The sequence below is a fragment of the Nomascus leucogenys genome, chromosome 9, assembly GCF_006542625.1.
Source record: "Nomascus leucogenys isolate Asia chromosome 9, Asia_NLE_v1, whole genome shotgun sequence".
NCBI classification, from domain to species: domain Eukaryota; kingdom Metazoa; phylum Chordata; class Mammalia; order Primates; family Hylobatidae; genus Nomascus; species Nomascus leucogenys.
In genome coordinates, this window is record NC_044389.1 from 56945878 (window position 1) to 56963894 (window position 18017).

At 36.1% G+C, this 18017-nt stretch overlaps 1 protein-coding gene across 5 annotated transcripts in view; it reads left to right on the top strand.

The window, feature by feature from the left end:
• Positions 1–18017, top strand: part of MTHFD2L (methylenetetrahydrofolate dehydrogenase (NADP+ dependent) 2 like) — a 181039-nt gene that overhangs the window by 22463 nt on the left and 140559 nt on the right. For 2 of the 5 annotated variants that reach the window (XM_030818984.1, XM_030818986.1), the window contains one exon: positions 15720–15753. The exons of 1 other annotated variant lie outside the window; for it this stretch is intronic. Coding sequence is in view for 2 of the 4 variants with exons in the window: in XM_030818987.1 (XP_030674847.1) it covers positions 13760–13902; positions 15720–15753; positions 17448–17495 (225 nt within the window). In the remaining 2 variants the exon portion in view is untranslated. Of the gene's footprint in view, positions 1–13638; positions 13903–15719; positions 15754–17447; positions 17926–18017 lie in introns of those variants that run through there. 2 more of the 5 variants (XM_030818987.1, XM_003265744.2) reach the window with 2 other exon arrangements.

Sequence of the window (18017 nt, forward strand, 5' to 3'; positions counted from 1 at the left end):
AGCTGGGTGTGGTGGCGGGTGCCTGTAGTCCCAGCTACTCGGGAGGCTGAGACAGGAGAATTGCTTGAACCCAGGAGGCAGAGGTTGCAATGAGCCGAGATTGTGCCACTGCACTCCAGCCTGAGTGACAAAGTGAGACTGTCTCAAAAAACAAACAAAAACAAACAAACAAACAAACAAAAAGAATTGTTCACTCTATTAGTGGTGTTGGGTAATTTGATTATGATATGCTTTGGTATAGTTCTCTTTATGTTTCTTGTGCTTGGTATTCATTGAGATTCTTAGATCTGTAGGTTTGTGCTTTTCATCAAATCTGGAAAATATTTTATTATTTTTTTCCAAAAGTTTTTGGTTTCCGCCTCCCCACTTTTGAGAACTTTAGTTACATGATATTTGGTGTCTCGGAGATGTCCCATGGCTCACTGTTGGCTTTTTTTTTTCCCTGTACATTTCATTTTTTATAATTTCTATGTCTTCAGGTTCACTAATCTTTATTTCTGTCATGTGAATCTGCAAGCACAGTAGCAGATCAATACCTACATAGAGACTTCTATAAGAAAGAAGTAGAATTGTAGACAAGAAGAAATAAATGAATTAATAGTAAGTGCTGTAAGTGGTATAATTTTGATTATCTATAGCTAACAGCAAAGATATCTGATCCTCACCTCACACTGTGCCTTGGAATCATTAGAGATTTAAATAAGAAAGTCAAACCTTTAAAAGCTCTAGACTAAATTAGTAAGAATATATCTATATAATCTTGAAATAGAGAAAGATTGCTTCAACATTACAGTAGGTTCCAACCATAAAAGACTGACAAACTAGACTACAGTCAACATTCCATATTTGGAAAAAAAAAACCCAAATCATTCTTTATTTGCAGGTTTGCATCCTCAAATTCAACCAACTGGGGGTCAAAAATATTTTAAAAAGGCAATAAAAATAATACAAATAAAAAATACTGTACAACTATTTACATAGTATATACATTGTATTGATATTATAAGTAATCTAGAGATGATTTAAAATGTACAGGAGGATGTGCATAGGTTCTATGCAAATACTTCACCATTTTATATAAAAAGACTTTAGTATCCTTGAGTTTTGGTATCTGTCGGGGAGGCAGGGAGGTGATGTCCTGGAGCCAGTCTCCCAGAATACCAAGGGATGGCTACACTTTCCAATTAGGAAACTCTATTTATTAGAGACCTGAAAGGTAAATAAAAATAAACTAAGAAAAAAATACTTGTTACACATGCACCTAACAATATATTGACATTTGGACATAAATAATTCCTATAGCAAAAAAAAAGATACAAACTGATATGGTTTAGGTTTCCGTCCCCACCCAAATCTCATGTCAAACTGTTACTCCCAGTGTTGAAGATCAGGCCTGGTGGGAGGTAACTGGATCATGGGGGTGGAGTTCTCATGAATGGATTACCACCATCCCCCCTTGGTACTGTACAGTGAGTTCTCACAAGATCTGGTTGTTTGAAAGTTTGCAGCACCTTTTCCCCTGCTCTCTTGGTCCTGCTTCTCCTCCTGCTTTGCCTTCCACCATAAGTAAACGCTCTCTGAGGCCTCCCGAGAAGTAGAAGCTGCTATGCTCCCTATACAGCCTGCAGAGCCTTGAGCCAAGTAAACCTCTTTTCTTCATAAATTACCCAGTCTTAGGTATTGCTTTGTAAGAGTGGGAGAATATACTAACACACAAACCCATTGAAAAAGACACATATTTCATAGAACAAAAAACTAAAATGATTAATAAACAGAGAGAAAGATGCTTCACACATTAGTAGTCAGGAAAATTTAAATTAAGATTTCTGCAAATACTATTTGTTCTTCATTAAATTGGCTAAAATTTAAAAAGATTGACAAATCAAAATCTTGCTAAAGATGTGACTCAATAATTTATTTCTTGCCACTAGGAGTAAACATTTCTAAGTTATTATCAGACAAGATCTGGTGTGTTCAGGGTGGTCTATGACTCCTAAGTTATTAAAAAAATTATTACTAATTTTTAAATTTTTTAAATTGTGTTGTTATACATAAAATAAAATTCACCATCATAACCATTTTAAGAATCTAGTTTAATACTGTTATGCAGATTCAAATTAATTTGTAAGCAATCTCCAGAACTCTTTTCATCCTGCAAAACTGAAACTCTATATACGCATTAACAATAAGTCCCCATGCCCCTCTTCCCAAGAACCTGGTAACCACCATTCTACTTTCTCTATGAATTTAACTACCTTATAAAATTAAATCATACCATATTTGTCTTTTTGTACACCTTGGGGTAGTCTTATTTTGGTCAAATCCGTTTGGTGTTCTCTGATCTTCCTATATCTGGATATTTAACCTTTCTCATGTTTGAAAAGTTTTTGTTATTTCTTTTGATAAACTTTCTACCCTTTCCCTTGCACAACTTTTTCTTGAACAGCTGTAATTCCAGATTTGGTCTTTTGAGGTAATTTTTTATATCTTACAGGCAATCTTCATTGCTTTTCATTCTATTTTCTTTTTCCTCCTCTGAGTGTGTATTTTCCAAAAGTCTGTCTTTGAGCTCATTTATTATTTCTTCTGCTTGACCTATTCTGCTGTTGAGAACTTCTAATGAATTCTTCAGTTCAGCAAATGGATCTCTCAGTTTTAGGATTTCTGTGTTCTTTTTAAATTTCAATCTCTTTGTTAATTTTCTCTAATACATTTCTGAATTGCTTTTCTGTGCTATCTTGGAGAATACCGAGTTTCCTTAAAAATGGTTCCCTGTTTGCTGTTGTTTCTTGTGGATGTACGTCTATGTATTTGCATTGAAGGATTATTTATTCCAGTCTTCTCTGTCTGATTTCTTTGGGTTTGTATTGGATATATTTTCTTGGAGATTCTTTTCTTTTTTTTGTCCCATGCTCACGTGGGTAGAGGTTCTTTTCCAGTAAGTCATTGTCTCCTTTTTGGTTCTAGGTCGGCTCTTTAAGCCCAGGTTCCCCTTGGCTCTAACAAACTCAGAGCCCTGCTCCTCTCTAAGAGAAGAAGTCCAAAAGGTCATATCCTGGCAGTGTGGGAAGGCTGGCTAGGGGTTCTTGTCTAGGGGATGTGTGGGAAGAATCTTCTACAGCCTGGTGGTGCTGAACAGCCACTCTAATTTGGCGTCTCCTTTGGGCGAGTTACAGAGCAGAGTTTCTACCTCTCCCCTTTTGTCTTTGGCTGTCCTCAGGGATATTTCTCCATTCAGACATTCATAATGCTTCCTGCAGGTTAAGTCAGGGACATGTCTCCTGCCAGGGAATCCAAGATGGAGAGAAATCTGGTTGTCTACCTCAGTCTCATCTTTCCAGTTTCTCCACATCCTCCCAACACTTGTTATTTTGTTTGTTTGTTTGTTTGTTTTTATAGTAGCCATCCTAACGGACATGAGGTGATATCGCATTGCACTTTGGATTTGCATTTCCTTAATAATTAGCGATGTTGAGCATTTTTTTTTATTCGCCATTTGGAAAAATGTCGATATAAGTCCTTTGCCCAATTTTAATTGAGTTGTTTGGTTTTTGTTGAGCTATAGAGTTTTCTTTTTAATATATTCTGAATATTAACCTTTTATCAAATATATAATTTGCAAATGTTTTCTCCTGTTCTCTTGATTGCCTTTTCATTCTGTTGATAATGTCCTCTGCTGCACAGAAGTTTCTTGTAATCCATTTCTTTGATCCATTTTAAGTTGATTTTTGTATGGTATAAGGGTCCAACTTCATTCTTTTGGTTACGGATATCCAGTTTTCCTAACACTATTTATTGAAAAGACTATCTTTTCCCCATCGAATGATATTGGCACCATGTCAAAAATCAATTAATTATATATGCAAAGGTTTATTTTTAAGCTCTTTGGTCTATAAGTCAGCTTCTACTTTTGTATAGGGTAGCTTTCTGATAAGTTTGAAATCAGGAAGTGTGAGACCTCCAACATTATTCTTTGCATGATGGTTTTGGCTATTTGTGGTCCCCCCCCCTTTTTATTGCCTTTTCCCACACATTTTATTTATTTATTTATTTATCTATCTATTTAGACAGGGTTTTGCTCTGTTGCCCAGGCTGGAGTGCAGTGGCATGGTTTCTGCTTACTGCAACTTCTACCTCCCAGGTTCAAGTGATTCTCCTGTCTCAGCCACCCCAGTAGGTGGGACTACAGGAACATGCCACCATACCGAGCCAATTTTTGTATTTTTTGTAGAGATAGGGCTTCAAATTCTTGGACTCAAGCGATTCATCCACCTCAGCCTCCCAAAGTGCTGGCATTGTAGTCCCTTAATATTCCATATGAATTTTAAGAGAGTGCTACTAACTTTTAAAATTGAATATGCACATATCTTATGACCCTACAAATCTACTTACAGAGAAACTCTTGCATAAGTGCATCAAGAGTCATATACATGAATGCTCACAGCCACATTTTTATTTTTACTCTCATAAATAAACGGAGAAATCACTGGATCTGGCTTGTTTACATTTAGATTTATCCCATTGCCTTTCCCTTACTTAGTCTTTTCTGTATCCCAAAAGACTATATTTCTTAGGCCCCTTTGCTTTTTGGTTTCCAGGTAGGTTTGACCAATGGGAAACAATAGCCAAATATTGGAGTGTGGGAGAAGGGGAAACCCACTGTATTTTTCTTCTCATCTTTCTGCTTCCTCCCTTGTGGACGTAGCTTCCTCTGGTCAATCATTGCTTAGATAGTTCTAGGTCCTGCAAGGCAAACTTTGCCATGATTCCAGCTCTCATTAGATAGTTTTATCTTCTCAATTCTGATAGTGGCACTTGCTCCATCCAGTTGTCTCTCCAGATTTAGCAGTTTCAGTGGTTTCCTGTTGTTGGGTTATTTTGTATCCTTTTTGGCTTCTAAGTTCTTCCATTATCTACTTAATTAAATCCCTATATTAAATTTCCTTTATTTGAAGTACCTACAGTGGTTTCTGTTTCCTCCTAGATCCTGCCTAATACAAACTCAGACATTTGTTAATAGGCTGGTGAAAAACTAAATGCCCAATTTAATAATATTTAGCAGAAAAAACGAATGAATTGTAGCTACACGCAACAAAATAAGTATGTTTTGGAAACACGGAGTAAAAGGGAAAAAGCAGTGCTTGAAGACTGCATCCAGCTCGATAACATATGTTAAACTCAAATAACAAAACAAAAACCAAGGAAGACTGAGCATTACATTGTTAAAAGATGTATTTGTGATTAAATTGTTTTTAAATCAAAAGGATTAAACTACAAAATTCAAGACAATGATTACTCCTGATAAAAAATTTGGGATATGAAAGAAGCACCTAGATTTATTCATTGATATCAGAAAGGTTCTAATTCTTACATTGTGTGGTAGGTTCAGGAATATTCTTCTTGTTGTTATGTTTCATAATTTGCAAGGGTGTTGTGTGTTGTGGTAGGTAGAATAGTGCCCCCTCCAAAAAAATGTTTATATCCTAGGTTTCAAAACTTGCGAATATATCACCTTACATGGCAAATGGTACTTTTACAGATGTGATTATGGTTTGTAATTTGAGATATGGAGATTATCTTGAATTAACCTAGTGGGCTCAATCAAATCATGAGGCCTTTAGAATAGAGACCCTCCCCTGGCTGTAGTAAGTAAAAGAGAGAGAGAGAGAAAGAGAGAGAAATAATGGAAGAATAGTAAGAGAGGGATTTCAACATTGTTGGCTTTGAAGATGGGGGAAGGGTGCCAACAAGCCAAAGAAAGTGGGTAGTTTGTCTACAGAAGATGCAAAAAGGAAGGCGATGGATTCTCCTTAGAGCCTCCAGAAGGAATACAACTCTAATTGACTATAGCGCTGTGAGACCCATATCAGACTTCTAACTTAAAGAAAGGTAACACCGTAAGTTTTTGTTGTTGTTGTTGTTTGTTTGTTTTTGAGACAGAGTTTCGCTCTTGTTGCCCAGGCTGGAGTGCAATGGTACAATCTCAGCTCACTGCAACTTCCACTTCCCAGGTTCAAGTGATTCTCCTGCCTTAGCCTCCTGAGTAGCTGAGATTACAGGCATGTGCCACCACGCCCAGCTAATTTTGTACTTTTTAGTAGAGACAGTGTTTCTCTATGTTGGTCAGGCTGGTCTCAAACTCCCGACCTCAGGCTTCTAAAGTCCTGGGATTACAGGCGTAAGCCACCGTGCCTGGCCAAGTTTGTATTATTTAAACCACTAAATTTGTGATGATTTATTATAGCAGCAATCAAAAGCCAATACATATATATTATTTGCATATTATTTTCTGTTCCAAACATTATCTGATAACTTAAAAAAATTAACATATGTTGTTTTAAATGACACACATCAAAACAAAATGAAACAAAATTTAAATGTAAAAAGATATAGGTATACATGTGTATATGTATATGTATGTGTGTGTGTGTGTATATATATATATATATATGTGACACTTTTCATATTAAAACTAAGCAAGGATAGGAGTAGCGATGTCTAACAATTACCATGGAAAACAAAGAAGGCCATTATATAATGATAATAGATAAACTATATGGAATCTGTAACAATCATTATCTCATATTCACTGATGAAATAATGCTATAATATGTACTAAAAAATAAAGAAAAATTGGGTTCTTTACATCATTCTTAGTCTTTAACAAGTTGAACAGAGGAATTAGAAAAAAGACAATCATTGTAACATTGATTATATATTGACATGTATATAGATATATACAGTATATATAGTTAACATTATATTCTAAACCAGGTGCACTTTTTATACAATTAATGGTATTATAAGACCACAAATAAACTATCAATAAGTTAGTAAAATATGAAATTGGTAGTCACATTAATTATCATGAAATAAAATTTGGTAATCAATTTTTCAATAGAATCCACCAGTCATTTGAAAATTAAAAATTATTTTCTGCTTATTACATAGATTTGAATCAAAAATCAATTTTGTAGTTACAGAAGATTGCATAAATGACTAAAATGCAGACACTTGGATGAGTTCTCTGTACCTTAGTGATGTAGCATGCAAACTTTTCCAGGAGAACATTAGATTTAGAAAAGCACTGCAGTTAGAAGTGTGGGCACTGGTTTCATATTACCTGAGACTTGAACTCCACTTTTATCACTTGGTAGCTGTAGGTCTTGGCAAGTTATCTAGTCTGTTTTACCTGTTTCCTCTTATCTTCATTGTGGTGAGGGTTAAAAGAATAACTTCTGAAAAGTGTTCAGCACAGCCTTGGAACATAGCAAATTCTGGGAAACATATGCTGTTATTATAATGTTAAATCTTCTCCCATTTGACTAAAAAACTGAGATATTTTATTGGGTATTGGATTAATAGATTATTTTAGTGAAAGTTGACATACTTACAATATTAAGCATCTTGGATCTTTCTATTAATTCAAGTCTTTGCATACATTACTCATCACAGTCTTAATGTTTTCTTCATAGGTTTTCCAAATTTTTATTGGAATGTCTCTAGAGGTTCATTGTTAGGAATACTATTAGCTGTTGATCTGAAATATTTTTATATCTAGTTTATTAAATGTTATTAGGAAAGGTTATTGAATTTTATCAAATATGCTTTCTTTTATTTTCCATATTTATGTGATATATTAACTGACACACTTCCAATATTATCCTAATTAACCCATCTTTGTATTATCGTTTAGTTGTGGTAAAGTTTTTCCTGTTATAATACCATCAAATTATATCAACAATGTTTTCTTTCATAGCCTAGTAATTACATTTATCAGTTATATTGTTCAATAGTTTTCTTTTTTGTATTCTTTTAAATCGGGTTTGAATATAATAAAAATACCTGGGAAATTCCTTCTCTATGATTTGGAAAGATTTTTAGTATGAATTATGATATTTTGAGGGCATAAAAAAACTCTGCTTTAGGAAGCTTTATAGTTGTATTCGATTAGTAGCTTCTTTTCCATTTCTGTCTGTTTTGGTTTTCTACTTTATGATAAATTTTAATAATTTATATAAATATCAGGTTTTTAAAACACATATGCTGTAAAGTTGTTTATATTTTTATTGAAAATTCCCTTACAGAAAATATGATTTGGAAGAGCTCATGGAAAATTTTCTTTGACAGACAGGCACAATACTTTTTTTTTTTTTTTTTTTTTTTACTTTAAGTTCTGGGATACACGTACAGAACATGCAGGTTTGTTATATAGGTATACATATACCATGGTAGTTTGCTGCACCTGTCAACCCATCATCTAGATTTTAAGCCCTGCATGCATTAGGTATTTATCCTAATGCCCCCCTCCCCTTCTCCCCACCCCGACAGGCCCCAGTGTGTGATGTTCCCCTCCCTGTATCCATGTGTTCTGATTGTTCAACTCCTGCTTATGGATGAGAACATGCAGTGTTTAGTTTTCTGTTCCTGAAGTACAAACTTCTTTAAGAGCAGCTAGTGACAAGCAGGATACATCAATCTCTTAGTTTAATTTAAAACATAAACAAGAAGAAAACATTCTAGAAAGAAAATATAATGATTTAAAACATCCTAGGGAACTTGCCTCTTCCAGCTGATGCTGCCAAGCTAAGCTTCTTCAGCTCATTAGCTTCTGCTTCATCTCAGGCAGTAGTTACCCATCTTGTTTATTGCTTTGGCTCCACTCCTGGTTTTCTGGATCCTTGTTTATTCCTTGGCTGTGATTTTCCCTTGACATCTTAGTTTCTTAGTAAGCTTGTCTTATGAATGGGCTTCTTTGCTATTCTCTGGGGTAAGCTATGCATCTGTCTGTCATTACGCAGTACCAACTCTGGTTGCCTCACAGCAACCTACTCCAACTTTGGTGGCTTTTCATGCCACTGCTAACTGTTCACATTCTGATAATCATTTTGAAACATTTTGTTACAACAATGAATATTATATAGTGGAAAGATAACTGATGATATAAATGGAGCCTATTAAATAAGATGTCCCAAGCAATGTCATGGACACTACAAATAATTACATGGACGCATATATCTCCGTGGCATAAAAATGCATTGTACTCTTTAAAGCAACTTCCAAAATTTTCATTGGAACACTTAAAATAATCATGGGAGAAAGTTTTTATTCCACATTAGCAACTAGCTTTCTTTCTCTGTAATTTTTAATCATCCCTGATTTAACTCAAAAGAATTCAATATTTGTTGAGTAGGTATTAGAAGCACATTGAGGATTAAAACAGGGAAAATATATCAGCTTTACCTTTTTCAGTCCAGGAGGAAATATTAATAAATAAATTAACAACTACAAATAGAGCAATAAATAAAACTTGGATAAAGTCCACCTTTAAAGAATCTCTCCTGGTATTGATTCTAATATATACCTACCCTGGCTAAATAGGCATTTTAAAAAATAGACTTTATTTTATAGAACAGTTTTAAATTTACAGAAAAATTGAGAAAATAGTGCTGAGTTTCCCATATGTCACACATCTAGTTTTTCCGATTATTAACATCTTACATTATATGATATAAAGAACCTATATTGATACATTACTATTAACAAAAGTTTATACTTTATTTAGATGATCTTCGTTTTTCTGTTATGCCATTTCTCTGTTCCAGGATCCAATCCAAGATACCACATTATATTTAGTTGTCATGTTTTTCTAGGTTCTTCTTGCTTGTGACAGTTTCTTAGACTTTCCTTGTTTTTGACTATCTTTACAGTTTTGAGACATACTCTTCAGGTATATTGTAGGATGTCCCTCTGTTGGGATTTAATTGTTTTTCTCACGATCAGACTGGGGTTACAGGTTTTGCAGGAAGATTGCAGAGGTAAAGTACAATTCTCGTCACATTATATCAAGTATCCATCCTATCAGTATGATGTATCGGTGTTGATGTTAATCCTGATCACTGTCTGAGGTAGTGTTTGTCAGGTTTCTCCATAGGTAAGTTACTCTCTTTTCCCATTTTCTAAACTGAACTCTGAAAGGAAGTCACTATGATCAGTTCCCATTTAAGAAGTGAGAATTCTACTCCTCCTTCATAGTGGAGTATCTACATAAATTTCAGGAATTCTGCATCATGTTTCTTCTCTCCCACATTTATTTATTTATTCAATCACATATTTATTTATATGAGTATGGGCTCATGGATATTAATTTTATACTTTGGGTTATAATCCAATACTACTTTATTTTACTACTCAAATTGTTCCATCTTTGGGCATTAGGAACCCTTTCAGTTGGCTCTTGTCCCTGACACATCCCCATCAATGTGAGATTTATTTGAATTCCTTACTTTCCAGAATTATACGATGCTCTAGGATCATCTAATATACTTCCTGAGCCTAGAATCAGCAATTTTTCCAAGGAGTCCTGGTTCCTGTTATTGTAGAATGACATTAGGAACCAGTATCTGGGCTGAAGGTGTGCTTATTGCTTTCGGGTGTTGTTTTAGGCATTCTCAGCTGGCAAAGCAAATAAATATATGTATGTAAACTAACTCCTGAATATTCATACATCTATAAATATTTGTATATGTAACCATCTGTATTTATATTAGCTAAAACTGATGTTCCCAACTCTAATCCATTATCATATGGATTATTCTAGCCTCCTCCCATTGCTTATCTGTAAATTGCCACTCCAAAAATGAGGAACCTGGCTCGTATCATCCACTTCCATTTAAATAACTGTTTAATTCTGGTATACATGTATAGCCATATCAGAATTGGTAATGTAAATCAACAACTTTATTAACTAGAGCACAGTGCCTATGTGCACTTTCTTCTATTGTTAGATTTTTAACCTTGCAATTCCAAAGTTATTTAGGTCAGCACCTTTTCCCCAGTCTTTCCAGTGAGATTGTTTCATATAAGTGTAATACGGTTAGATTCTCTTGTCACAACCTTCATTCCTTCCTGGAAACCACCAACCTGCTAAATAATGTATTTTTTTTCCATTCCTCACAGCATATTTATTTCAGTAATTTTGTTATGTTGGTTCTTAGCATGAGCACAGTGTTACATGATTTTCGTGCATATAATCACATCCAAAACAAGTTCTAAACTTTACATTGTAAGCATTCTCATCATATGTAGAAATATTTTAATTGGTGTATTAAGTTTTGCTAACTGATCAAATTTGGAAGATATTATAAAATAATGTCTATTCTAAATTGTGTAGTGAGAATTGCTTGTTAATTACATTTCTACAATGTTAAATAAAGTAAGAGGCAAATCTGTCCTGAAAGCATGTCAAACTTCAGGTAAAACATTAAAAAAGAAACAAATCTGTTAACAAACGAATGTCTGCAATAAAGAACATTAGATTTTTAAGATCTATTATGATACAAAAATGTAAAGGGTAAATAGTATCTTTGTTGACTAAATAGGAGGTAGCATGGATTCACCCATTTATTGTCGGAGAAATGCAACGGGAGTAAAGAATATTTCCTTACCACAAATAATTTTCAGGATGATGTACACATTTCTTTTTGAAATACTTGTTTAAACAAATGTCCCTCCACTTTTTAGTATTGAAAAAGCCATTCCATGTGGTTTTTTTAAAAAAACACTTTTACACATCTAGATAAAATGTGTAAAATGTTTGCGTGTATTTAGAACATACAAACAAAATTTAATATCTTATTTTTCTATGCAAGTCTTGTGGAGAATAAACAGTCTTGATTCTGGTAACACTGCAGAAAACATAATTTTCTAATGTGAATAACATTTTTTATATGGTACACATTAAGTTTCCCTCTTTGTGTTGTAAAGTTCTGTAGGTTTTGACAAATGCATAGCGTCATGTGTCTAACATTACAGTATCATACAAAATAGTTTCACTGTCCTAAAAACCCTCTGTGTTACACTATTCAAACCTCTGCCCTATCTTCTTAACCTCTGGCAACCACTGATCTTTTAACTGACTCTATAATTTTGCCTTTTATAGAATGCCATATAATAAAAATCATGCAGTATGTAGCCTTTTCCGACTACCTTCCTTCACTTATCAGTATGTATTTAAGGTTCATCTATGTCTTTTTATGGCTTGGTAGCCTGCTCCTTTTCATTGATGAATAATATCCCATAGTATGGATATTCCACCGCTTATTTAAGAACATCTTGGTTTCTGGAGAATATGAATAAAGGTGCTATAAACATTCATATGATGGTTTATTGCAGACATATTTTAAAATCAGTTGGGTAAATATATAGGAACATGGTTGCTGGATTGCATGGTTAAATGATATTTAGCTTTGAAAGAATCTGCCAAACTGTCTTCCAAAGTGACCGAACCATTTTTTTTCTTCACCAACAATGAATGAAAGTTCCTGTTGCCACACATCCTTGCCAGCATTTGGTATTATCAATTTTTTTGGACTTCAGCAGTTCTAATAGGAGTGTAGTGGTATCTCATTGTTGTTTTAATTTCTATTTCCTTAATGATAAATGACATTGAACATTTTTTCCATTTTTTTGACCTCTGTATACCTTTTTCGGTGGATGTTTTCAGATCTTTTGCTCACTTTTAACTGAGTTGCTTGTTTTTCTTTTTTCTTTAATTGTTGAGTTTCAAGAGTTCTTTGTATATTTGGGGTGTAAGTCCTTGTAAAAATGTTTTGCAAATATTTTCTCCCAGTATGTGATTTGTTTCTTTATTATCTTAACAGTGACTTTTGCATGGCAGAAGTTTAAATTGTTTTTTCTTTTATGAATTGTGATTTAAGTGTTGTATCTAAAGTCTCATTGCCAAACCCAAGGTCACCTAGATTTTTTCCTGTATTTTCTTCTAGGCTGCCTATTTGTGTCAAACGGATTTAGATCAGCCAGGAAAGAGTAGCGTATCCCATTCTTATTGATATGATTTTAAAGAGCATATTTTCTGACAGTCTATGATTTTAAAAAACAAGTTTTCTCAGTAAAAGTGTAGCTATGAAAAAGGTTGTTCTGACTCAACAGCAGCAGCCTGACCTTGGGAAAAAAGTTGTTTCCTGTTAACTTTCCAGCTGGTTTTATCTGTGACTGTTTTTTGTGTGTCTGCTTTAATTTGCACAATGAATGGACAGTCTAATGTTTTACTTTTTCAGAGGGAGCAGATATTTTGCTTCCTCACCACACAATGCAGGGTTCTTAGCCTGCATCGACTTGATCATAAACTCAGGAAAAGACAGATATTGGTCAATATTTCCTTCCAAAAGTGGAGATGATAAAGTAGAAGTATAGAAATCCTAAAGTCCAGACCTTCCTTGTTCAGCCAGGTTTTGCTCCTTCTCCACACACCTTTGTTCTTTTCTCCAGCTTCCAAGGAATCTCACAAAGGGAGTGGGAAACAATGAACCTATTACTTCTTTCCTGCTTTAAATCCAATTCCACGGAGTCACGGAGACTGTTGGGCAGGATCTCTGGCTTGGTGCAAAGTGGGGCGTGCTGCCTAAAGTGATTAGTTTGGAGGCCTTCTCTGTGCCGTCGCTATGGGAATGCCAGCTGTGTGTTGGCTGGGTGCGGGGCCGAGTCGCCAGGCCACACTGCAAGCCTCTGGCCCGGGGCTTGGGTCCTGGCCCCGCCCCCTGCGGACCCGGAGCCCTATCAGTTCCGTTCCCGGCCCTGGGAACTGCTCTTGACTCCACTCTGCGTGTCTGCCGGAACCTGGCTGGCAGCGCTACTTGCTGCCCCGCCAGGCCGGGTGAGGGCGGAGCCAGGCCTCCAGCCGCGAGGACTGGAGCCGCGGGAGGTGGAGCCCCGGTCCGGAAGCCGGGGATCCGCGGCCATGACGGTGTCGGTCCGCGGCTTCTCGCTGCTCCGCGGCCGCCTCGGCCGAGTGCCGGCGCTGGGCAGAAGCACAGCACCCTCCGTAAGGGCACCGGGAGAGCCCGGGAGCGCGTCCCGGGGCTTTCGGAGCAGCGGCGTGAGGTACGAGGGCTGCGGGCGCCGGGTGCGGAGCCGCTGGCGGTGGGAGGGCGGCTGGGGTACGGGCGGCGCTCGCGCGCGTGGGGCTCAAGGCTCGTAGGCTGCTGCGCGGCGGCGGGCTGGGTCGAGGACCGCCTTGGCTGTGAGGTGGCCTTGCCGGTCGTGCGGGCGAGTCGCAGTTGCCTCAGCTAGGGGAACGAAAACGTGCTCCGCTCTGGGCTGTCGCGCCAGAACGTTCCATCTTTGCAGCAGGTGCAACTGATTTAGGAAGACATTTGAGGCACTAAGAAAAAGTACCATAAAAACACGTGGCCGGCTTGGTCAAACATTTGTTTTTACTTTGGTTATTTTAGTGTTTCGTAAATAAAGGAGTAGGCGTCCAGATGACTTACTAATGTTTGCGTTTCTGAATTCCTTTGTTAATGGTTTTGTCGAAGTCTTTTCTAAGTCTAAAATTATTTATGGTTTCACAAAACCGGGTATCAATCCAGATTTCTCAGTCTTTTCATGTATGGCTCTCCCTAAACCTCTGTCAGGTGATGAGACTTAGATTCATTACATCTCTTGGTTGCTGGCAAGAGCCATGCAAATACAACAGGGTACGCACTCTTCTGTCTTCTACTTTACTGGTCTTAGTTGCAAAATCCATCTTAACAAGATGAAAATATATCTTCTTTACCCAGAGCCTGTGAGTCCAGAAAAGCCTCTGTTTTCAGACTTTCAGGGCTTCCAGAAATGCGCTTTCATTGCCGTTTTACTTCCAAAGATTGTGCCTCACTCGAGTTTTTGTATCCCCCAGTGCCCAGCACAGTCCCTAGAAAAAACGCAATGAGTGGTAACGTGGAAACATAGATACTGTTTATTTAATTTAAACCAGTTAACTCCCTATTGTGATCTAGTCTTGAGTGACTGAATTTAAAAATTTAGATCTTAGTCTTGAGTGACTGAATTTAAAAATTACTTCCTGTAGGATTTGCTTTGGGCATAGTTTCTTGTGACTAGGTCTTCCACAAGGATATGTGAGAAAATAACAGTGAATCAGAGTTGTGTAAGCTGTAGTAGGGTGGGTAAGAATGTGCCACTTAGTTTGGAATTACCAGCTAGATCTACTACCTAGGAAAGGCAGATTCTGTAGAATTCTGTTTGTATTAAAGAATTGAGGAAATTATTTGCCGTCACTCTAAATTAGTTGTTTGTATCATTATTTTTTGAATTTCAGTTGTTTTAGGGGTGCTTTTCAGGGTGAGGATAGCTTGTTTCAAATAGTACAACTTGATTAATTTCCCTGTGTCAGCTTGCTGTAAACAGCTCCATCTCCCCATCTTCTCCATGACCTGCATACATTGAATGGAAGTCATTACAAACAACAGTTACAACCCCAAAATTTGGTCGTAGCCACTTGCTTTGTACACAGACACACACACACGCACACACACACACACACACGTAGAATTCAAAACTTTTAAGTTATACATAATGACCTCTTTATAATTTAAAATAGTTGAGTGCAAAGGTTTTGGAAAGCAATTATCCCTATGCACGATAAGAGTTACTAATTTCAGCCCGGCTGCTTTCAGTTCCACTTGATGCAGATTATAGTTATAAAAAAAGTAATATATTTTGATAGTTTTTATCTTTTAAAGATGGCACTAGGCAAGTTAAGATAAGGCGGGGGTTTTGACGCCCTCTTTGTACTGAATACCATCTCTGAAGGTGAGGTTGGCCCCAAGGTTGAGAAACACCTGTGGACTGGTGGGTCTCGGGTGGGGAGGAATTCGGACAGTGTGTTGATGCTTATTGGTGTCTCTTTTCTCTTCTAGGACCAGCAGAGAGAAGAGATTCCATCTTCCAGAGGTTGCCACTGTCTGCCTCCCCACTTATCCCCATCACAGTCATCTTTTTTATATATATAATGGCACATTAGTTGTCTAGTTCTTCATAGTTAATGTGGTTTAAGTCTGACATCATTTCTTTTGCCATGAAATTTACACCTTAGTATTAGTCTCACTGAAAAATTGCCTTTGAGTTTGATAAACTCTTATCCCAGTGATATTGACTGTTTTAAATTAACAGATTTATCACCATTTCTGAGCTGTGTAGAGCCTTAATTGAAAAAGTATCTTTGATTATTTTTTCATATTTTGGCCACATACCTATAATAATGGAACATTTACAATACTTTTTAGTGGAGAATTTTTTTAAGTAGAATTTCAATAATTAATGTTTGATGGAGTTTGGAAGTTACCGTGTTTTGAAGTATTGTTTAACATTTTTCTCTCAATGAGTTTTCCTTTAAAATTTGCAATGAATTTGTTTTCCTGTTTATGCATGAGAATTTACGTCTTATTAATTGGGGGAAATTAATGTTAAAGTAATAAATAAGCCCTTCTACTTGTTGCAGCTTATTGTTTCTTGAAATGAATTAACTATCCAGGCAAAAGTTTAAAAATGAAAAAAAAAGTCTTTGTAACTAAATTTTTCCCATTTTGTTGTGGTATAGGAGGAGTTTACAAATCAAAATGTCCTTGGTTAAAAGGCATCACATGAGTTTGTGCCCATTGCTTTTCAGTGTGAGGAGTCTGGTAGCAGCCCATCCCATTTGGGTGGGAAGGTTACAGACCTTGCACATTAATGCCATGCTCAAAGCAGATTTGCAGGTATCCTGCAACACAGGGACTTTGACAAACCCCGCTTTGGCTTATTCTACCTCAACTACTTATTTTAATTGACTAAATGGATGTCCCAAGCATTCCATGTTTATCCTGTTGCTCAGTGAATCCTCAAATCGTTAATTTGGTAGATTTTCTTTTTTCTCTTCATACTATTATTTCTTTTAGCTTTTAAAAAAATTGTGTACTGCCTACAGGTCTTTATGGAAGTTTCACCTTTCTTTGTGTCACACTGGCATTGGCTTTATAATTTTTGCAGCTAGACCACATTTAAAAAAAATCTACATTTTTGAAACTGGTAAAAGATACTTATTTGTGTTATTTAAGTATTCATGTCTTTTACCATGGGTAGTTAAGTTTAATAATTTAAAAAGACGCATTTTATCAGTAACAATGTTCATTTTTTTTCAGACTCTTCCCTCTACTACTTACTCTGTATTTCTGTCTCTTCTAATGACTAGGAAAGGCAGTTTCTCAAAATCATCTTCTATTTAGTTGGCAAATGTGATAATGTGGTGGTGTTCCTGTCTTCCTGCTGTACCTGTTCTACTGAAAGTGAGATATAATAGCCATCTGGCTACAATTTTGATTTCTAAGAAGTTCTTACGTCATTTTAAATTCAAAAACTAAATATTTCAACATTTGATATCTCATATCTTAAGTTTTATTTTCTTTGTTCCAGCTGTTCAGAGATAGTGTGTTCTACTATCTCCACAATCAAGATTTTTGACTAAAATGGATCAGTAGATGAAAAAGAGGGACTAGTATTAATTTTAGATCTTGTTAGTTAATCATGGTCTTATAATAATTTGGCAAGTTCTTTAATGACCCAAATCTTTGTCTTTCAAATGCCTTGAAGTTGTTATTCTTTCATATTAGTACCCTGATGGGAAGATGAATACAGCAGAAAGGAGCAACACCAGATGATCTTTTCATGGGCACATACTCTTTCTTACAAGGAATCCCATGGAGCTCAGTGAAATTACACTTTGGCTTAGAGATAATTAAGTTGTGGAAGGAGGTTTAAGAGAGGAGCTTAGGTGAAATTTGAGCTGTAAATGACTGTGCTAAATTAAAGAAATGATTAGTAATAAGTGGCATTTGCCATTAAGAAATTCACTTGGGATCTGAGAAAACATTTTACATACAAGGTAGAAAACTTTATGGTCAGAATAGAACACAGTCTGAACCTAAATTAAAAGTAGTGTTAAAGAATTCAGGGCGGGATATTATCCAAGAAGGCCTAGCCAGCTGCTCCATTTAACGTTACATCATAAGTGGTTTCTGTGTTGCTATTGTTTTTATTAGCATTTCAATGACTGTGTCATATTACATTAAATCAATTGGCTCTAACTTACCTAACCATCTTGCTGCTTCTTAATGTCTAGTTCTTGGAAAATGTGTAATAATTTACTCTCAGATTGAGGTCATGTTCTTGTCAACATCATA